Raw genomic sequence first — 23,588 nt, 5'->3', positions numbered from 1 at the left:
GTCTGGATACAGTGGCTGAGTCTTGATTCTCATTCTGTTTCACGTAACATTTGCTTTTTTTCTGCTTAAATCTACCTCCCTCTTATTGAAAACGCAAGATGCGTGGGTAGTAGGATGAAAGATTCAGCCTTGTGCATATTTACACATAGCTCAGTAATCCCAGGAGAAAATAAATTGACAGAGAATGGTATTTATACCAAACAGTCAGAAAACAACATATTAAGATACACTGTCAAATGGTTACCCAGTATGAATGATCTGCCAACCAAGGATCCAATTTGTGTATACATCTTCCCCAATGCAATTTCTAGCCACTTTGGGTTCTAGTTTTTTGACTGGATAACAACACCTGAATTCATTCTGCAAAGCAAGCCAGCTGCAGCGATTTTTAAAAGGACTTTAAAAGTGGGCTTGGGTACACCAACAGTGATTTGCAAAGCCCTCTGGCTTGGAGTTCCATCTTACCAGTGGAGTCAGCCCCAGAAGCCTGACCACTCGTCTGCTCCTCAGCATTGATGAGCTGCAGGTCTGTATACGAACATCCAAAGCTAGGACTGCTGGTGTCTTCAGAATGGGTGGTCCAGCTGCTCTCAGAAGTCAGAGGGCATCTCCCCAGGGAGTCAAAGGAAGGGCATGTCCAGCAGGGTATGGTCAATGGTAGGGCTGGGGAGAGACCAAAAACCAAAAGCATACAATACAAATAGTTGTACTTTGTCTTTAGTGCTTATCTTACTTTGACGTTGCTCACATCCTATGAAATCTCAACAGTCACACAAGGCAAGGAAGTCTTGTATGGAGAGTATCACTCATGACACAGACAGAGAAAACTGATTGACTGAGACCCCATGGTGAATCAGTATCAAAACAAGTATGAAAAGTAAGGTCCCAGTTGGGAGCGGGGGCTCACGCCTGTAATCCCAGCACTTTGGGAGGCTGAGGCGGGTGGATCAAGAGGTCAGGAGATCAAGATCATCCTGTCTAACACGGTGAAACCCCATCTCTACTAAAAATACAAAAAATTAGCCGGGCGTGGTGGCGGGCGCCTGTAGTCCCAGCTACTCGGGAGGCTGAGGCAGGAGAATGGCGAGAACCCAGGAGGTGGAACTTGCAGTGAGCCGAGATCGCCCCACTGCACTCCAGCCTGGGCGGCAGAGTGAGACTCCGTCTCAAAAAAAAAAAAAGAAAAAAAAAAAAGGAAGAAAGACAGAAAAGTAAGGTCGCAGGACTCTCCAATCAAAGAAAATCTCACTAAAGGAACACAAGTTACTTCAGGGTCTAATTTTACTTCTTAACTTACATTTCAGCTTATTTCAAGCCAAAACTACAGGAATCTTGCAGTTTCACCCTTACTGTTACATTTCTTCCATTTGTAGTGCACAAAAAAACTCACCAATTTACACTGAAACATTAGAGCCAGTTTAGGTTAAAGGATAAAGAGTAGACATATAACTATATATGAACATGTATGTGGCATGCCCCTGCTTGCTTTGAATTGACTGTAACTGGAGATTCTGCTGACTGTCACGTATACAAATGGAGATTTGCTGAGGCTGCCAACCTGCATGCAATACAATAAAAAATACCTTTAAGGGGAAAATGGACAAAGCTCGGTTTTATCTCCTTAGCCTTGAGAACCAAATCAGACTTTATAAACTACTTTAGAAAGGTTTTTTAAAATCTTTCAAATTTGAAACTTTCAAATTCTCCTAATTTGTCTTTAGTTAATTTCCTATCACACGCTGTCTCCACGGTGCTGCATAAAAATCATATCATTACGGCCAGGCACGGTGGCTCACACCTGTAATCCCAGCACTTTGGAAAGCCGAGGCGGGTGGATCACCTGAGGTCAGGAGTTCAAGACCAGCCTGCCAACGTGGCGAAACGCCGTCTCTACTAAAAAAAATACAAAAATTAGCTGGGCATGGTGGCGGGTGCCTGTAATCCCAGCTACTTGGAAGGGTGACGCACAAGAATCACCTGAACCCGGGAGGCGGGCGTTGCAGTGAGATTGTGCCATTGCACTCCAGCCTGGGCAACAAGAGAGAAACTATTGCAAAAATAAAATAAAAACAAAAAAAGAATCATATCATTGCAAATTTACCAACAGGTACTGAAACAAGTGCTGAAAATAGCCTAGATAAGACAGGAAGAATGAAAACAAGAGAAACTACCATGTATTGAGTACCCATCAAATGTCAGGTATTTTACAAATGTCTTGTTTCATCCGTCTATCCTGAGAGATAGGCAGTAGTCTTATTTTAACTCAACGACATTAAGAAACTTGCCCAAGATGATAAAGTCAGTTCTCCTGCCAGGAAAACTAAACAAGTAGAAAAAGAAAAATTGAGATTTAAGAGAGAAGAAAGCATAAACATCAATGCTTCCAATAGTATAAAACTTTTCATTCCTTATTCTCTTAGGCATTTGTAAAGCATTTAGGTCCTTTTTCTGGAGAGCTCATCGCTCATATCCTCTTCTTTAAAAATGTCACCCTTTCTGCATATTCCTGAGCTAATTCTCTCCAAAGAAGCAAGGTCCCTTTCCCTGCTTTATTTCTCCTTAGTGTTATCACTGTCTAATGTGCTACATGCCCATGTCTTCCATACTAGAATCCAAGTTTCTTGAGGGGGCAGGGATTTTTATCTATTATGTTCACTTCTATAACCCCATTCCTAGAATAGTACCTGGTATAAAGCAGACATTCAACAAATATTTGTTGGTTATATCAACAGAAGCACCACGAATCATTCCATAACAGTCTATACTAAACACAGAATATTAAAATTGGACTGGTATCTATGACCCTCACCCCAAACACAGAAAAACATTAAAATACTAAAAAAGAAGAAAAAATAAATTTTTTTATAAACCAACCAAAATTAAAAAGCAAAGCCAAATTTATAAAAGTTTGCTATATGATGCCATTTCCTATAGTATGGTGGTTTAGATACTTTAAACTACTATGGAAACAAAATTAAAATATTTGTGAAATGTAATAACATTATTTAAAATACTTCACAGGGTGAGCAACAAAGTAAAGAATCATCAGAGGCGAAGTGAAAGCTGCAACCCCAAAAGAGTAAACAGAGGACACAAGCTGATTCACTCTCAAGATTTTGAACAAACCAGACTCTTGAGTTTTCCAAACCTCTTATGAAGAAGGCAAATGATAAAGAACCTAGGGCCAACCGAATATGGGGAACAGAAGAGCTGATGCATAAAGTGAGAATTCCTAAAAGGCTTACAGGGTAAGTTAGAAATAACCTCCACCCCCTAGCTGGAGATAGCAAAGAAAATTGTCTAACTTAGGATTGCGTGAAGAATAGAGGAAAAAATATCTCCCGAGAATTAATAACCACAAATTGTCTCACACAGGGGTGTGCAGCTAAAACTACTTGTGTGGTCTGAAAAACCTCCAAGTTGAGACTAGTTTAAGTATTTCCTGGTTAGTAGCCTCAGGCATCCAGGAAAAGCAAATACTATAATAATGCCTTTTTTTTTTTTTTTGAGACAGAGTCTTGCTTTGTTGTCCAGGCTGGAGTGCAGTGATGCAATCCCAGCTGACTGCAATCTCCACCTTCTGGGCTCAGGTGATTCTCATGCCTTAGCCTCCCAAGTAGCTGGGACTGCAGGCTCCTGCCACCATCCCTGGCAAATTTTTTTTGTATTTTTAGTAGAGACAGGTTTCACCATGTTGGCCAGGCTGGTCTCTAATTCCTGACCTCAAGTGATCCATCCGCCCACCTCTGCCTCCCAAAGTGTTAGGATTACAGGAATGAGCCACCACGCCCGGCCAGTAATCCTTTCTGGAAGGAAGATACCTTCAAACCAGCCTCCTCAGACAGAATGTTCCAAAGTTGATGTGCACATAATAAATAAATAAATCACAAAATGCATAAGAAATCAAGTTACCATGAACAAGAACCAGCAAAGCGTGTGAGTGGGTGGGGTGAAAAGGCAGAAAGAGATCTGCGAAGAATTTTCAGACACTAGAATTGTTGAGCAAAAAGCACCATTATGTTTAATCTGTTTAAGGAAATAAGAAAAGAAATTAAAAATATGAAAAAGGAGCTTGTAGAATTGAAAAAGAACTAAATAAACTTCCAGAGAAAAAAAAGTATACTACTGTAAATACAAAATTGAATGGATAACATAGACAAAAAGATGAGAATATCAAAGAGAGATTGAGACACATGGAGGGCAGTGTGAGACAGTCTCATAGATACCTAATCTGAGTTCCTAAGGAGAGGAGAAAGAAAATGGTAGAGGGGCAATATTTGAAAAAAATACTGGTTGCAAATTCCCCAGAATTTATGAAAGATTTTACTTGTCAGATTAGAAATTCCAAGGCATCTCAAGCAAGGTGACTAAAAATAAATCTACAAATAGACACCAAAACTACATAAGACCAAAAACAAAGAGAAGATCTTAACAGCCATCAAAGAGAAAATATACATTACCTTCGAAAGAAGAATGTTTAGACTGACTACCACCTCTTTCCATAGCAGGAGAAGCCAATGTGCACTTCAGTGTATAGACAGAAAAATAACTATGAAGTTAGAATTACATACCCAGTGAAATATCTTCACAGAACAAGGGAAAAAATAAAGACAATTTAGACAAACAAAAACTATAAATACCCCTAAAGTAGGAAAGAAAGGTGAAATAAATGGAATGTAAGATGTTAGAATTAAAACTATATCAGTACTTAAAAATAAACATAAATGGACTAAACATTCCAGATAAAAGAAAAAAGACTGTCAGGTTGAATCAACAAATGAAATTTAACATGGTATGTACAAAAAATATATCTAAAACATAAATGATTATCAATGATGGAAAGTAAAGGGATGGGAAAGCCATATAAGACAAAATGTTAATGAAAAAAAGCTCATAGAGTTATAGATTATGGATGGACTTTGCAACAAAATAACAAAAAGCACAATCCATCAGAAATATAATAATTCTAAACTTGGATATATTTATTAACATAGCCTCAAAATTATTAATGCAAAAATTGACAGAACTGTAAGAAAGTAAGAAATGTCCATCATCATAATGGAAGATGTTAAAATACACCTCTCAGTTACTGACATGTCAAGCAAGCAAAAATATTAGCAAGCAAATGAAACTTTAAACAACAAAATGAACACGCTGATCTAATCTAATGATCATAGAACATTACACTCAACTGGTGAAGAATGCATATTTTTTATAATAACACCAAGAATTTTTATGACAAGTGATAACATGCTATCACTTGACATGAGGCAAGCTGTAACAAATTTCAAAAAATTGGTATACAGACCACAAATACTGGTCACAATAAAATTAAGTATCTAGTTATCTAACTAGTTGTCTGGTTAACTAGTATCTAGATTTTAAAAAACTGGAAAATTTAAAAATTAAGAAACAGACTTCTAAATAATTCACTGGTCAAAGAAGAAATCTTAATAAATATTAGGAAATATTTTGAGTCAAGCAATAATGAAAATACTATATGTGAAAATTTTAAGAATATATGTAAGCAATATAGTCAGCTTATATTAGAAGACAACTGAAACTTAATACAATAAGCTCCCAACTTATTAAGATACAAAAGTAGAACAAAATAAATCAAAGAATGTTAGAAAAAGGAAAAAATACAAAAGCATAAATTATTAAAAATTTTTAAAACACACAGATAAAATGTTCTTAGAGAAGACAAATAGAATTAAAAAGAGCACAAATAACAGTAGGAATGAAAAGGGTACACAATTACAAATACTATATTTACAAGGCAATGAAGGGAAATAATAATTGTCTTTATACCAGTACACAAACACAGATAAAACTATAGAAGTCCTAGTAAAACATAACTTTTCAAAACTGATTCAAGAAGAAAGTTAAAAACCTGACTTGTCCAGTAACCTTGTAATTAAGTGAACCAAGACTTAAAACCTTCTCACCAGAAAAAATTCTTTTAATCTTCCACTAACTACTCCAGAGTATACAAGAAGAAAGGCCGCTCATCTACTCATTAAATTTATAAGGTTAGCATTTGCAAGGTTAGACACCAAAACCTGACAATAAATACCCAATTTATATGTACAGTCTCTAAAAGGAGAAATACAGAATAATCTCAATCATGGACACAGATAAAAGAATCCCAAACAAATTATCAAAGAGAATCTAGTGATTTATGAAAAGGAGAATTACATAATGACTAAACTGAGTTACCCAATTTATACAAGGTTGGTTTAACACAGTGTTTCTCAACCTTTTTTTCATTATCGTCCCCCTAAGAAACCTTTTTGTACATTTTTTTCCCTAATCACTCTCTCTTGAACTCTCCTCCTCTAATACATTACAATCAGAAAATTGACATTAATACAATTCACCAATCTTATTCAGATTTTCCCAGTTTTACATGTACTCGTGTGTGTGTGTATCTAGTTCTATGCAATGTTATCAATGTGTAGATTCATGTATCCACCAGTCAAGATATAGAACAGTTCCATCACTGCAAGGATCTTTCATGCTGCACTTTTATAAGCATGCCTATTTCCCTCCTAGCTTGCCTCCATCTCCATGCTCTGTTCCTAACCTTTGACAACCACTAATCTGTTTTTCATTTCTATAATTTTGTCACTTCAAGAATGCAATATAAATGGAATCATGCATTATGCAACTTTTTAGGACTGGCTTTTATTACTCAGCATAATGCCTTTGAGCTTCATCTGAGTTGTTGCATGTACCAGGAGTTCATTCCTTTTTATTGCTGAGTAGTATTCCATGGTATGCATACACCACAGTTAGTTTCCTTCTTTCCCCATCAAAGGACATCTAGGCTCCTTCTGGTTCTTAGCTACTATAAATAAAGCTGCTATAAACATTTGTGTACAGGTTTTTATATGAACATAAGTTTCCATTTCTCTGAGATGAAGTCCAAGAGTGCAATTGCTGGGTCATATGGCAATTGCATGTTTTGTTTTATAAGAAACCGCCAAACTGTTTTCCAAAGTGGTTGTACCATTTTATATTCCCACCAGCAATGCAAGAATGATCCAATCTCTTGGCATCCTCACTAGCATTTAGTCTTACCATTACTTTTTATTTCAGTTATTCTAATAGATGTGCAGTGAAAGATCATTTTAATTTGTATTTCCCTAATGGATAATAATATTGAATATTTTTTCATATGATTACTTACTATCTTGATATATTCTCTTTGGTGAAACATATGTTTATTTCTTTAGCTCACTTTTTTCTTTTTTTTGGAAGATGGAGTTCCGCTGTTATTGCCCAGGCTGGAGCACAATGGCATGATCTCGGCTCACCGCAATCTCCACCTCCTGGTTTCAAGCAATTCTCCTGCCTCAGCCTCCCAAGTAGCTGGGATTACAAGCACATGCCACCACGCCCGGCTAATTCTCTATTTTTAGGAGAGACGGGGTTTCACCATGTTGTTCAGGCTGGTCTTGAACTCCTGACCTCAGGTGACTGCCTACCTTGGCCTCCCAAAGTGCTGGGATTACAGGCCTGAGCCACCACACCCGGCCTAGCCCATTTTTTTAATGGGAACTTTTTACTGTTGGTTGGGTTTTGAGATTTTTCTATATATTCTAGATACTAGTCCTTTTGTTTTTATTCTGAGACAGTTTCACTCCGTTGTCCAGACTGGAGTGGAGTGATGCCATCTCAGTTCACTGTAACCTCCACTTCCCAGGTTCAAGCGACCTACCCACCTCAGCCTCCAGAGTAGCTGGAACTACAGGTGTGTACCACTATGCCTAGTTAATTTTTCGTATTTTCATAGAAATAGGGTTCCACTATGTTGCCCAGGCTGGTCTCCAACTCCTGGGCTCAAGTGATCCACCTGCCTTGGCCTCCCAAAGTACTGGGATTACAGGCATGAGCCACTGTGCCTGGCCTGATACTAGTCCTTTGTTGGCTGTGGTTTACAAATATTTTTTCCTAGTCTATAGCCTGTCTTTTCATCCTTTTCACCAAGTTTTTGCAAAGTAAGTTTTTGAAATTTTAATGCTACATATATATTTTATGTTTACTTTTGTACTGTATATATATATTATAGGTATTCTGTATACAACAAAAATTACAATTTATTTGCCCTACTCAAGAACCATTTTTAGCCCCCTTGGGGATAATATCACCCTGTTGAGAATACATGGGTTAATAATAGAAAATCAACTAATGTAATTCACTGCAATAACGTATTAAAAGAGAAAAATCTTACCATCACGATATAGAAAAAGCACTAAATAAATTTTAGTCTTTATTCATGGTAGTAATTTTTAGCAAATTACAAACAGAAGAACTCCCTAAACCTAACAGAAATACCCCCCAAACCCCACAGAGAACATCACATAAAGCTAATTAACCCTTGGAGATTCCGATCAAGATAGTGATGTTCATTACCCTCACTTCTGTTCAACATCATATTTATGATCAGATCCTGCACAGTAAGGCAGGAAGTGAAAAGAAGTGAAAGAAACAAAACTGTCATTATTTGCAGATGATATTTCTGTATACGTAAAATAACCAAAAGACTTTACCAATAAGTTAGCAAATTAATAATGTTAGCAAGGTATGCCTGTTAATTAAAAAATCAACATATAAAAATGAACTGTGTTTCTGTAAGCCAGCAAGAAATATTTAGAAAATGAAATTTAAAACAAGACAGCATTTATAACAGCAACAAAAAGTATGAAGCATATATAGTATCAAACCTAAGAAAAAATGTGCTAAGGCCTTAGAGGAGGCATTTCTAAAGTTTATTAACAGACCATAAAGAAGATTAAATAAATGGAGAGATATATATGTGGAGATAATATATACATATGGAGATACAGATAAATAGATAAATATTTAGAGATTGAAAGATTTAACATTGTAAAGATGTTAATTCTCCCCAAACTGGTTTATACATTTACTTCAATGTCAATTAAAATTCTAGTATGGCAAAACAATCCTAAGCAAAAAGAACACAGCTAGAGACATCACACTACCCTTTTCAAACTACATCACAAGGCTACAATAATTAAAACTGCATGGTAGGGTATAAAAACAGATACATAGACGAATGAAACAGGTTAGAGAACCCAGAATAAAGCTGCACACCTACAACCATCTGATCTTCTACAAAGCCAACAATAACAAGCAATGGGGAAAGGACTTTCTATTCAATAAATGGTGCTGAAAAAACTGGCTAGCCATTTGCAGAAGATTGAAAGTGGACTCCTACCTCTCACCATATATAAAAAATAACTCAAGATGGATTAAAGGCTTAAATGTAAAACATAAAATTATAAAAACCCTAGAAGAAAACATAGGGAATACCATTCTGGACATTGGCCCTAGCAAAAACTTCACGACAAAGATTCCAAAAGCAATGCAGGAAAAACAAAAATTGACAAGTGGGACCTAATTAAACTAAAGAGCTTCCGCACAACAAAATAAACTATCAATGGAGTAAATAGACAAGCTACAAAATGAGAAAAATATTTGCAAACTATGCATCTGACAAAGGTCTAATATCAAGAATCTATAAGAAACATAAATGAACAAGCAAAAAACAACCCCATTAAAATGGGCAAAGGCCATGAACAGACACTTCTCAAAAGAAGATAAACATACAGCAAACAAGCATATGAAAAAATGCTCAATATCACCAATCATTACAGGAACGCAAATCAAAACCACAATGAGATACCATCTCATCCCAGTGAGAATGGCTATTATCAAAAAGTCAAAAAATAACAGATGCTGCTGAGGTTGCAGAAAAAAGAGAAGGCTTACACACTGCTGGTGGGAATGTAAATTAATTCAGCCACTGTGGAAAGCAGTCTGAAGATTTCTCAAAGAACTTAAAACAGAATTACCATTTGACCTAGCAATTCCATTACTGTGTACATACACAAAGGAAAAATGACACACACACGCCTATGTTCCTTGCAGCACTATTCACAATACCAAAGATGCAGAATCAACCCAGATGCTCATCAACGGTGGACTGGATAAAGAAAATGTGCAACATATACACGATGGAATACTACACAGCCATAAAAAAAAATGAGCTCATGTCCTTCGCAGCAACATGGATGGAGCTGGAGGTTATCATCCTAAACAAATTAACCCAAGAAAGAAAACCAAATACCATATGTTCTCACTTCTAAAGGGGAGCTAAACACTGAGTACACATGGAAATAAAGAAGAAAACAACAGACCCTGGGGCCCACTTGAGGGTGGAGGGTGGAAGGAGAGTGAGGATTGAAAAACTACCTATTGGGCATTATGTTGATTACCTGGGTGACAAAATTATCTTCAGACCAAACCCCCACAACAGGCAATTTACTCAGGTAACAAACCTGCACATGTACCCCCTAAATCTAAAATAAATGTTGGAAAGAAAAAAAATTATAGCAGGGCTTTCACCTATATTAACAAGCAGAATCATACTATTTAGATATGAATGAAGCTGAGTTTTGAGTAATATATTTATAAGTATTTACATTAAAATAAACACAAAAACAAAACAGTATTGGAAAAACTGGATATCTACATGAAAAAGTGAAGCCAGACCTGTACTTCAAACTGTACAGAAAAACCAATTCTAGCTATATTGAATGTCAACGTGTGAAGGCTATATAAGAAACATTTTAGAAGACAATATAGCCAAATGCATTCATGACTTTGGAGTAGAGAAATATTTTCTTTACCAAAACACAGAAAGCACTAATAATAAAACAAACATTGAAAAAAATTATGTCATTAAAATAAATAACTTATTTTTGCCAAAAGACATAAGGAGAATGAAAAGACCATTCACAGGATAGGAGATAATATCTGCTACACATTGAATGCACCAGGAACTCCTAGAAATCAACAAGAAAAAGGCAGAGACACCAACAGGAATATAGCTGAACAGGGATTTCATGAAAGAAAAATCCAAATGGCACCAAAAAAGGATGCTCAAGGCCAGGCGCGGTGGCTCACGCCTGTAATTCCTGCACTTTGGGAGGCCGAGGCAGGTGGATCACAAGGTCAGGAGATCGAGACCATCCTGGCTAACATGGTGAAACCCCGTCTCTACTGAAAATACAAAAAATTAGACAGGCGTGGTGGAGGGCGCCTGTAGTCCCAGCTACTCGGGAGTCTGAGGCAGGAGAATGGCGTGAACCCAAGAGGCGAAGTTTGCAGTGAGCCGAGATGGCGCCACTGCACTCCAGCCTGGGTGACAGAGCGAGACTTCGTCTCAAAAAAAAAAAAAAAAGGATGCTCAACCTTGTTAGTAATCTAGGAAATGCAAATTAAAACCACATGAGATACTAAGATCCTATTACCCTTCCCCCTTTCTTTCTCCACCTCCCTGATGACAAAAATAGAAAAATGTAACAATCCTAAGTGCAGCTGAGGAAGAGGAGCCACAGTGCCTTTCATGTACAGCCGGTAGGATAACTAGAAACCACTTTAGCAAATGGCTCGGTGTTACCTGATTAAGCTGAATATGAACACATCCTACAGAACAGCAATTCCCATCCTATTTTTTTATGCAAGAGAACCACCTGCACATGTTCACCAGGATACAGGTTAAAAATGTTCATAGAAAGACAAAAATAATGCTCATGGAAGTGCATTATCATCTTAGAAACAACCCAAATGAGCCAGGCATGGTGGCTCATGCCTGTAATCCCAGCACTTTGGGAAGCCAAGGCGGGTGGATTACGAGGTCTGGAGTTTGTGGCCAGCCTGGCCAACACAGTGAAACCCCATCTCTACTAAAAACACAACAGATTAGCTGGGTGTGGTGGCAGGCACCTGTAATCCCAGCTACTGAGGAGGCTGAGGCAGGAGAATCGCTTGAACCTGGGAGGCGGACGTTGCAGTGAGCCGAGATCGCGCCATTGCAACGTCAGCCAGGGCGACAGAGCAAGACTCCATCTCCAAAAAAAAAAAAGAAAGAAAGAAAGAAAAGAATCCAAATGTCCATCAAAAACAGAATGGATAAATGGATTGTAGTATATTACTATAATGGAATACAGAGTAATAAAAACTAAAAGAACCATAGCTACAAGTTCTTTTAGTTTTTGACATGGACAATTCCCACAAATAATGTATCAAAGGAGTAAGCCACGGAGTAATGCAGTATTATTCCATATATATAAAGTTCAAAACCAGGCTAAATTATAACATTCTTGATGCATGTGTAGGTAGTAAAACTGTCAAGAAAAGTAATGTAGTTATTATCATGAAACTCAGAAGGTGGTGATACAGAGGGGAGGGAAGGGGATGTGAAGAGGGAGGAGGCTGTGATCAGTAGGGAAACACGCAGGGCCTCTGGCGATGACAATATTCCATTTATTAAACTGGGTGATGGGTTGTACTGCTGTTCTTTATAATTTAATACACATTTTAAAATGTTGTTTTGTATTTATTCAATAGGTAATAAAACTTATTAAAACCACATATCAAAAAAAGACAGATTACTCTGTAAGAAAGCTATTTCACTTAATGGTATTTGCATATCGGCTCCTTACATTTGTGAGATAAAACGCCAACGTTTCTCTTGAAACACAAACTCGGAACAGTGCATCTGGGAGAGGCAAAGCTCCTGCCTCTCACAAACTGTTCTCATTCGTTCTAATACGCTTTGTTTATTTTTCGGCTTAGAAATCTCGGATGAGTTATTTTATTCAGGTTCTTAATTGAATGTCCTCAGGCCACAAGCTTAGCTGAAAGAGAGAAAGTACTGGGCCTGGAGCTGACTATGCTCCCAGGGGCCAGACCTTTGATGTCCGGGCCAGGTAAAAACAGGATGCTGCCATCATGACACTTCAAGCCACATCCATCTAGCTTGAAGGAATAAAGTGAAGGAAAGATCAATATCTGCCTCTCCTCCTTTCCTATGAGGTTAAGACCAGGGACCCTGGATCCAGACTGCCTGGTTTGCATACCAGATCCAGCCCTGTAACCTGGAACAAGCTACTCAAATTCATTTGTTCCTCGTTTTTCTCACCCGTAAAATGCAGCTGAAGAGAATATAAACCTCATAAGGGGATTAGGTTAATACTGATGAAGCACTTGCAAATCCGCTTGGCACAATAAGAGTACTCAACATGGGTTAGGTGGTGATGGTTATTATTCTCAAACATATTCTTTTGTCCAAATCAACTTGACATCTCCATTTGGGTCTCTAACTTTACATGTTGAAAACTAAGCTCCTATTATTCCCTCCAAAGCAGCCCCTGCATCCTTTCAGCTGCTCAGAACAAAACCATCAAGTCATCCTTGATTCTTCTCATAGTTGCTCCATCACAATTTTTGTTAGTCCTACCTTCAAAATACATCTGGAATCCAATCACTTCCTGCCTTCTCCAAGCTACCCCCCTGCTGCAAGCCACAACCCTCTCTTGCCTGGATGGATACAGTGGCCTCCTACCCTGTCTCCTTGCCTCCACCTCTGTCCTCTCCTCCCAGTCTATTCTCAGCTACACCACCCTCAACCGCTACACCAGAGCTGCCACACAGTTTTAACAGAACTACTGTTGAAACTCAAGTTGGATCAGGCCACACCTCTGTTCAAAACCCTCCGTTAGCTTTCCATCTCACCCATAATAAAAATCAAGGTCCTCACCATGTCTGCCAAGGACCTGTGTGTCTGAGTCTCTGTAACCTTTCCTCCTCACCTCCTTCTCTTCTCCCCACATTCACTCCACTCAGGTCACACACCAAGAACACAGCTGCCCCTCAAGGGCTATTCACTTGCTGTTCCTTCCACATGGAAGGCTCCTCCCCACTTTCTGCAAGGCTTGCTGCCCCATGTCCCCCAGGTCTTCACTCACATATGCCCCTCAGTCACTCTCTGGCCTTAAGGAAAATTTCACATCCTCCTCATCATAGTCCCTTCTTTTGCCTCATTTTTCTCTCCTTCCCACTTTATTACCTAACACACTTATTGTATTATTTTTACTTATTTATTTATTTGGAGACAGAGTCTCGCTCTGTTGCCTAGGCTGGAGTGCAGTGGCACAATCTCTGCTCACTGCAACCTCTGCTTCCCTGGTTCAAGCAATTCTCCTGCCTCAGCCTCTCGAGTAGCTGGCATTACAGGCGCCTGGCTAATTTTTGTATTTTTAGTAGAGAGGGGGTTTCACTATGTTGGCCAGGCTGGTCTCAAACTCCTGACCTCAAGTGATCTGTCCACCTCAGCCTCCCAAAGTGCTGGGATTACAAGCGTGAGCCATCGCGCCCAGCCCCTAACACACTTACTTTATATTTACTTCTTTAGTGTGCTTCTGGTGTGAATCCCCTGTCGCCCCGCAGAATGTGGGCTCCATGGGGCAGGAGTATGTGGCTGTATCCACAGTGCTGAACATGACTTGAACGTGAGCCTAGAGTGGGAGGTCAAAATAACATGGATTATGTGAATAATAAATCTACACGTTGTTGGCTAATACAATATTTTTCTTTCTTCTTGTCCTTCGGGATCCTGGGTAGATTAAAATTTTAAATACATATATTTTGATGTCATGTCCTTTATATTTTGATGTCTAATCACTAACTTATAGGATTTTTTTGATGCTGTCAATGTGCCCATCCGTGCGAAGAAAATGGATCTAACTCCATTCTTTATCTGTGGCTCCTCTGCTTTTTCGTAGTTGGCAATAAGAAGCAGCCACTGCTCCCAGGACTAGCTCAGAGGAGCTCTTGTTCACTCCCCAAAAGCTCCATTAGTAACAGACTGCCCAACTGTTAGGCAACTTCAACGTGGGGAGAGCAGGGACTGTGTCCAGCTCTCCCATAATTGTATTCCCAGCACCTACATTTTTTTCTGCATGAATGAACTAGTTAATTCATGCATGCTTGGGTAGTTTATTGTGTTTTGTATCCCACACCAAGGGTGAGCTAGGCCACATGGCCTCTCTGGGTGAGCCTGCACATTCTCTGGAAGAGGAGAATATTGGAGTTTTAATAAAATATTTTGTTTCCTTTTAGATACTGGAAAGAGTTATCTCTGAGAGCACTTCACCATCCTCCGTGGCATGATGACACTTTTAAATACAACAGAACTATTGCTTTTAAGTGTGCCTTTTAAAACAGCCCCCAGGAAAAAAAATATAGGTGTATTTGTGTATGTATATGTCCATGGTGTGTATACACCCATGTATGCACGTACGTATGTGTGTGGAACAATGGGAAATCATAACCCGATGACAATAGCTGAAAAGAAGGGGACAGGATGGGTGAGAGGCCAGTTTCCTTGTCTATCTTGTTTAAAAAACAACACGCTGACTTCACCAAGGGCGCCATCCTTCAAGTTCGACCTAACAGCTCATTAGCCCCACAAATGGGAGTCAGTCACTTAGTCGTTCTGCAGGAGAGTTCATGTCCATCTTTTCTCTCTCCTTTCACTAGTCCAGCAAATCCTGGGTGGGCACCGACTAAGTTCCTCAAACCATATTCTGGAATAAAGAATAAAGTAGATAGACAAAGACCTTCCCTTTATGGAGAAGGGAGATAATAAACAAGTAAACTAATGCATATTTGACCCAATTGCAGGTAGAGGCATGAGCTGTGAAGACATTTGAAGCAGAAAAAAGCTAGAGAGTGGAAGCGGAGGGTTCTGGCCCGCCCTGCAGAGGCGATGCTTGAGCAGAGTTTGGAGTGAAAATGTGGAGGAAAAGCTCTCAGGGCACAGAGAACAGCCTGGACAGCAGTGAACCGGCCTGGAACGGCGAGAGAGACAGTGCAATTACAGCAGACGGAGCCCAGGGGAGAGGATCAGAGACAGTATCAGCCCTGAGAAGGAAAGGCTCTGCTGAAATTTATTCCTGGGTACAGCGTCCTCTGAGACGGACTGCACAAAGGTCATTAACTACATTTAGAAGCACCGAAGAACTGAAGGTATTAAAAAAAAAATAAAGCCTCTTCTGTTGCAGGGGGAATTACATATGCATGCAAAATGCAGTGGGCCTTGTCCACATATTCACCAAAAGGGTTGGGATATCTTATTCCACCCCCACCCACCACTCACCACCCCCATTAGCCAGAATGAACAACATAATAGAAATTAACGGCTGGGCTAGTCTTCTTCAGGATGAAGCCTCTCAGCTGTCACCCCTGCCTCCCTCTTAAATGGCTGACGTCATCTCTGATCCTCCCCCAAACAAGTGGCTCTTTCTCTGGTCCCAGATAATTAGTTTCCCCAGACACAATGGGAAGGCCTTAGCCCAAGCTTTTAGGGAAGACATTTCAAGCATAAGGGAATACTAGTGTTTGCCTGGGCTATGGGACAAATGTTCCGGAAATGAAAGGGTTTTTTTGTTGTTGTTTGTAATTATGCACATCCTGCAGTATCTGCATAATGGGTCCAATTCAGCTCTGGCCTTGCAGATAAATTACCATGTCCCTGGAGGAAGGTCAGCGTATGAGTGAACAGGAAGCTTCATGCTGACAATAGTGCCTTAATTTTTTTTTTTTTTTTTTAATTTTAAGGATGAACTTTGCTCTTTTAGTCCATTTATCTGCAGGCATTTGCAGACATGTTCTAAACACACCCACACTTGTAAAATGCACATACTTAAAATCAGCCTTGGCTTTGAGAGAACAGTATAAAGATTTTAGATGGTAGATGAGCTGACTGCTATATTCTTCCTGGTACCTGATGGAATTTTAAAGCCAGAGGAAGCCTTATATGTTAGTCAAACTTTTTGTAGCTAGAGAAAGTCAGGAACACTATTGGCTAAAGGACCCAACGTGAATAAGACATGAGATGGGTTTAGGTTCATTTTCAAAAAAAATTTCTTTAGAGAACTATACAAAATTTCATTTTGATTTAAATACATTCACCAGAAGGTTTTTTTTGTGTGTTTTTTTTTTTTTTTTTAACACTCTGGTTCTGCTCACGGTTTTGTAGAATATCTTATGCATCTGGTTCAGAGTTCAATAAATGAGTTTTCAGTTAAATTTCTTGACATTTTTCACCATACAACCTTAAATCATATGGCAACCTCAAACTGGATATATGAACAGTGTTCTTGTGGCTAATTTACATATTTGACCTTAAAGGTTCCAATAAAAATCTTCTAAAGAGATCATTTATCAACATGGCCCGACCCAAAGGGGTCTTACGAAGTCAAAGAGGTATGAATCCCTCATTTGGCCTCCACCAAATTTCAAGGGTTTTAATGTTGAACACAATTTTCATAAAAGAGACAAAAGGAAATGATTCTATATGTTTCCTCATTCATAGTAAACTCAGGTCCTAAGAACTAATGCTCTCTTTCCATATATATGGTTATACAAAGGCTTTTGTCAGTCAGGGCGCGGTGGCTGACGCCTGTAATCCCAGCACTTTGGGAGGCTGAGGTGGCTGGATCACCTACCTGAGGTCAGGAGTTCAAGACCAGCCTGGCCAACAGAGTAAAACCCCATCTCTACTAAAAATACAAAAATTAGCTGAGCGTGGTGGCGGATGCCTGTAGTCCCAGCAACTCGGGAGGCTGAGGCAGGAGAATCGCTTGAACCCAGAAGCGGAGGTTGCAGTGAGCTGAGATCGCACCACTGCACTCCAGTCTGGGTGACAAGAGGGAGACTCTGCTTCAAAAAAAAAAGACTTTTGTCACTATCATTTTATTTTAATCATATTTTTCTTTCTTTCATTTTTTTTCTTTTTTTTTGAGATGGAGTCTCACTCTGTCATCCAGGCTGGAGTGCAGTGGCGCGATCTCGGCTCACTGCAACCTCCACCTCCTGGGTTCAAGAGTTTCTCTTGCCTCAGCCTCCCAAGTAGCTGGGACTACAGGTGCCCGCCAGCACACCCTGATAATTTTTGTATTTTTAGTAGAGACGGGGTTTCACCATGTTGGCCAGGCTGGTCTCGAACTCCTGACCTTGTAATCCGCCTGCCTCGGCCTCCCAAAGTGCTGGGATTACAGGTGTAAGCCACCACACCTGGCCAATTTTAATCATATGTTTCTAAAGGAGACTGTATATCTCCTTTTTACTCTGGCCAACCATGATGGCACTTATTCACTTCAAATCCTGCCCTAATTAAAGTCCAAGACAAAGTGGTTGCCTTGATGATTTAAGCATTTCTGGAGTCGTTTTTCCTACCAGCTGTTGCTCCTGGTTATCCAATCAACCTTGGTATGCTTCAATGCACAATAAAGTAAGTAGCCAGGTCACTAGGGTGAGGACTAACAACTCCTTGGCTTCTCTAAGGTTCCCAGTGCAGCTTCTAGCCATTTAAATACCATAAAAAGTAAGAGATGTACCATTAGTGACAATTTCTTTGTACCTAACTCCACTGTGCCTACAGCCTTGTGGCATTTTAATTAGGGAAATAGTACATTCCAATTCCAGGCGGAAGTCCAATGCTCGCTTGGCTTTATTCTTAGGTGGCACAGTTTAAAAGATGTATTCTTTTGTTTTTTACTCTTCATCTGCCAGAAAAACTTCAAAGAGAGGAAGAAAGGGAATTGGGGGATGGGAAAGGAACATCCCGGATAACCTCACCACTCCCTCTGTGTGTGTGTGTGTGCTACTCTCTTTCCCAACTTCTCTCTGCAAGCCAGGATGTTCAGGTACGAAACAGCTGGCTAAGGAAGGTTTCACTTTTTCTTCTGGAAATTAAAACTAGGAACAGCACTGATCAGTTCCACTTCTCCTCCTCCTTCTCCTCCCACCACCTTTTTCTCTTACGACCTTCTCACAAAACAACATCCACAGAGGGTTTGCATGAGACAGGTACCAAGATAAACATTGTTACATCTCTCCCGACATGAAGACATCTGATCAGAAAGTATGGGCTCTTAATAGAAGTAAATGGAGTATGAAGAGTAAAACGGGAAGAAGCTAAACATTACAACTATATATTATATATAGGAAAGAGTCAGCTTGTTCCGGTGATGCTGATGTGATTGGGAAAAGGGTTAAAGCCAAAAATTAGTTTCCACTGATCCTTTTTTTTTTTTCTGGCTGAACTTTTTTTCTTGCATGCACAGAGACACACCTACATACTCCAAACTTCACCAAAGGTTCCAAATTTTTGCATTTAAATACAGCACACCAAACATCTCTCTTGCCCTAATTCCATTTCATTCTTGTGTTATCCATGCTAAAAAGAGTTTGCTCAGTCTACATGAGTGAAGCTATAGCCCAAAATAGATCTAACATCTGACTGATGGAAGTTAATAAACTAAGAAGAGCATTTTAGAGTAGATAAATGAGAAATTGATGGGCAAATCATTTCTCTGTGGTCAGATTAGACAAAAAGCACGAGAGGGCCATTTTGTCTAAGTTGGTCACCTAGCTGTGGGCAAAACGGGCACTACTTGGCCCACAGCTAGGTGGCCAATTTAGACAAAAGTTTATCCTAGGTCAGTAGTGCCCACTTTCTCCAAGTGAAGAAAACAGGATAAAACTGAGTAAGAGCTTTGGAGAAGCCCCAGAAGTAAATGATAACTAACAAGGGAAGTTGCTTTAAATTCTGATTTTTATCCTTCACAGGAAGAGACAATAGAGGCACCTGTCATAAAATGAACTGCTCAGGCAAGTAATTCTCCCAGCATCCACTTCTTCCTTTGCTTCCTCAGAGCCAGTTCCAAATTCTCAGCTGTATGAAATGAAAAATGTAGGCCAGCCACGGTGGCTCATGCCTGTAATCCCAGTACTTTGGGAGGCCAAGGAGGGCAGATCATTTGAGGTCAGGAGTTCGTGACCAGCCTGGCCAACACAGTGAAACCCGTCTCTACTAAAAATACAAAAATTAGCCAGATGTGGTGGCACGTGCCTGCAATCCCAGCTATTTGGGGGCTGAAGCAGGAGAATCACTTGAACCCAGGAAGGCTGCAGTGAGTCGAGATTATGCCACTGGACTCCAGCCGGAGTGACAAAGCGAGACTCCATTTCAAAAAAAAAAAAAAAAACTTAAAAACAAAAAGACAAGTGGTGGTTGAAAGACAACCGCAAGAGATGGTAATCGCAGGAGCACAGGTTGGCTCTGGTTTCCTACTAGAGGATCCAGAAAGAAGCCCAATGGATTTCTGCTCAATTCTGAGCGCTGTGCTATGTCTTTGAATATCCACACCTAGCAGAACTATACAGACAGAGGAAGTGCTTAGTAAATATCTGGTGACTCAATGAGTAAATTATAAGGAGCTGCAAGGTTTAGGGACCAAGCACAGTGACATGCACACATCTCCTTAAAAAATACACTGCATCATGAGCCGAGATGGGGCCACTGCACTCCAGAGCCTGGGCAACAGAGCAAGACTCCATCTCAAAAAAAAAAAAAAAAAAAAAAGTCCTCCATCATTACAGATGCTCCCCTAATTCAGACTGACTCATTCTCAGCCTTATGCAAAGGGTTCCATTTTAAGATTTTAGAGACTTAGTACATTAGTTTTCTATGGCTGCTGTAACAAATTACCACAACCTTGGTATCTTAAAACAACAGTAATTTATTCTCTCATAGTTCTAGAGGCCAGAGTCTGGGATGAGAATCACTGTGCTAAAATCAAGATGTCAGCAGAACTGCACTCCCCACAGAGGCTTTAGGGAAGCATCTGTTTCTTGTCTCTTGCAGCTTCTGGTGGCTGCCAGCATTCCTTGGCTGTGGCTTCGTCACTACATCTTTAAGATCAGCATTTTCAAATTTCTTTCTGTTTCATCTCCACAGTGCCTTCTCTTCTGTGTAAGCAAAATCGCCCTCTGCCACTCTCATAAGGATGCATGTGATTGCAGTTAAGGCCCACACATAATCCAGGATTATCTCCCCATCTCAAAATCCTTAATCTCATCTACAAAGACCATTTTCCCAAACATCATCATATTTATAGGTTCCAGGGAGGACAACCTGATGTCTTTGGGAGCCATTACTCAGCTTAGTATTGCCAAAACAACAGAGCAGGCAGCAGTGATTGCAGCAAGTCTCACACGTCTCTACTTGCTGCAAACATCTGTGTTATTTCTGCATAATGCCTGCAGTTACATAGGTGGTATTATTGCAGTATACAGCACATGTACTCAAACATTTTAGATTCAAATTAAAATCTGAGCTGCACAACAGCCTCCAGAATGGAATGACTGTGTAACTTGGGGAATGTCTATATTATCCATTATGTGGGGGCAGGAGGCAGGGGCTAACGCCTAGTCTCTCCTGTGTAATTGGCCTTAGCTCTGCCAATTACTCTATCCTTATTGTCAAACACAATCTATGGGAGGAAACCCAAGAGGGAATTAGCTTATGTGGGAGAGGCTACTTTGGGTAATAGGAATGTACCCTGCAGCTTCTCATTCAGTTTAGGTTCATTGATGGGTCAAGTTGGGTATTGACAGAAAATTTGGAACTGGACCCTTGGGTTTATTACCATTTTCTTTACCACTCTAATGCTGCGCACCATCCCCTACACTCCTTGGGTTTCTAGGTTAGAAACACTTCTTGAGGTGGGGCCGGCCCTACACATGGTTTATTTCTGCTTCTTGCCTACAGACTGGGCATCAAGTCTGCTGGGAACCCATCCTACAGGACCCTCCTAAGGTAGAGAACTCCATCTCCACAGGGTTGAGTTAAATTTTCACACATATGAACAGATGGAATTAGTCATACTTGAGCAGTTTTCAAAATTATGCTTTCATGCATTTGAACACTGTCATTTCTTGATTTATTCTCTGGTAATATTAATAAATCTTAAATTCTTAGGACAACGCAGGGCTGAGATTGGGTTAAGGCAAGTGACACACTTGCCTCGGATGTAAAATTTAAGGGGGTGCCAAAAAACTCAGTAATGAAAACAACATTTTAACGCAGTATATTAAAAATATCAAATCAAAATCAAAGCAGCAAACCACGGCTCACAGGTTGACTATTTCTGTAAATGAAATTTTATTAGAACCAGTGAGACAGCCAGCGGGGAGGAGGTCCCCGGAAAAACTCCAACTGGCCTGTGCACTGGGGTGGAGCCGTAGCAGTTTGTGCCACTTGCAGCGGGGAAGAGCCTGGCCCCTCCTCTTCCTGTGTGGAACCTGGGATTTGAGCTGCGGGCTGGAGGCGCGCTAGATGAATTCTGGCCTTGCTCAGAGCCCCTGTTTCCCCTCTTTTTTCCTTTTCACCCAATAAAACCCGCCTCACTTACCCTTCAAACCATCTGCGAGCTTGAATTTTCATGGCCGTGGGATGGACAAGGACCCCACCTTTAACTGAACTTTAGGAAAATTCCTGCAACACCAGGTCCAGGATAAGGGTGGGCCAAGTGTGGCATAGTCATGCAAGTGTTAGTTGGATCTTGTCTTTAAAATACTGATATTTTGTTCATTAAGAAATTTTTGCATTACGTGATTTTAATAATTTTAAAATAACTTTAATTTTTAAACTGAATTCTTAAAAATTAAAAAAATACCTTTTTTTCAAGACAATTATTACGGTTTGATATGGAGCAAAAGTGTTTCACGTATTTTTTCCCAATCTGTCACAGAGAATGCTAAAAAGACACACTCAAGAATCACAATTTTAAGAAATTCATAATTTTTACTGCCTCATCAAGGATATTGTTGGGTGAAATAGACATTTTGCTTTACTATGAGTAGACAATGGCCAACAGTTTTATCTGCTGTTACTTTTTTACCATCAATGCAAATGTCAAAGCAGTGAAAAGGCAAATAACATCTTAGAATTAGAATGAAAATGATTTTAACCTGAAAGACCCCTTGAAAGGATCTTAGGAGACCCCAAGGACTATGGGCCAGATTGTGAATTGCTGCCTTAAAGGGTAAAGCTTTCACAATATATCAAAAGCATTGTCAGTCACAAGATAAAATCCTCAGTCAGATGGGGGCAACATAATTATAACTAATCTCAAAATTAATTTTGGAAAAATCAGTGAACAATTGAGCAAATTGACTATCATATAAATAGTTTTGAGCAATCAGGAAATCTTTGAGGCTAAAGATAAGATGTGAAAGAATCTGAATGCCATGAATATAATCCATGACCTGAAGGCATGGCCATTTTAGGGCAGCAAAGTGGAGAAAGAGCACCCCAGCCATCACTTACCTTCCATTCCTTGCCCCCACTGCCTCCTGGGTAATGAGGGAGCAGAGAGTACTAGAGCAGCAGTAGCAGCAGAAGAGTGAGGCAAACGAGAGGAGAGCACAGGGCATCCGAAGGCTGCTCCAAGACTTTGGGGCTGGTTGGCCTGGTGCGGAAGCTCTCCTGCCATTTCCTAGCACACAACCTTGGTTGAATTCCCAAAGCACTGTCTGGCTGAGTCTCCTCCACCATAAGTAATATGGATTAATATAAATACCTTCCTCATACAATTGTTGTAAAGAGTACATGAGATGATCTAGTTAAGGCACTGAGCACAGAAACTGAGACAATAAGTATGCAGTAAATGTATCATATTAAGCAGAAGGAACACACTTCTGTGCTCATTCATTGCCCAGTGTTCGGTAACTTTTCCCTACATGCATCAACGCTTAGCCCAGGGCCTTCTCAGAGTTAGGTGTTCAGGAAGGGAAGCCTGTCTGGGCCTGTCACTTCTTCTGTGCTGCACTGAGAGTCATGACTCAACGACAATTCATGCAGA

The 23,588-nt window shown here is 39.9% G+C and overlaps 1 protein-coding gene and 1 long non-coding RNA gene across 8 annotated transcripts in view; one reads left to right on the top strand and one right to left on the bottom strand.

Moving 5' to 3' along the window:
- LOC139364226 (uncharacterized) overlaps nt 1-15,679 on the top strand; it is a 32,944-nt gene extending 17,265 nt beyond the window's left edge. Inside the window, exons 2-3 of the long non-coding RNA XR_011625674.1 lie at nt 3,022-3,248; nt 15,559-15,679. This is a non-coding gene — a long non-coding RNA (uncharacterized lncRNA). The remainder of the gene's footprint in view (nt 1-3,021; nt 3,249-15,558) is intronic.
- Nucleotides 1-23,588, bottom strand: part of LOC105467637 (stonin 2) — a 175,927-nt gene that overhangs the window by 108,057 nt on the left and 44,282 nt on the right. For 6 of the 7 annotated variants that reach the window (XM_011717330.3, XM_011717331.3, XM_071099776.1 and 3 more), the window contains one exon: nt 466-663. The exons of the other annotated variant lie outside the window; for it this stretch is intronic. In XM_011717330.3, the coding sequence (XP_011715632.2) occupies nt 466-663 (198 nt within the window). The remainder of the gene's footprint in view (nt 1-465; nt 664-23,588) is intronic. 7 annotated transcript variants of the gene reach the window in all.

Source organism: Macaca nemestrina, chromosome 7 (assembly GCF_043159975.1).
Source record: "Macaca nemestrina isolate mMacNem1 chromosome 7, mMacNem.hap1, whole genome shotgun sequence".
Lineage (NCBI taxonomy): Eukaryota > Metazoa > Chordata > Mammalia > Primates > Cercopithecidae > Macaca > Macaca nemestrina.
This window is presented reverse-complemented; position numbering and strand designations above follow the sequence as displayed.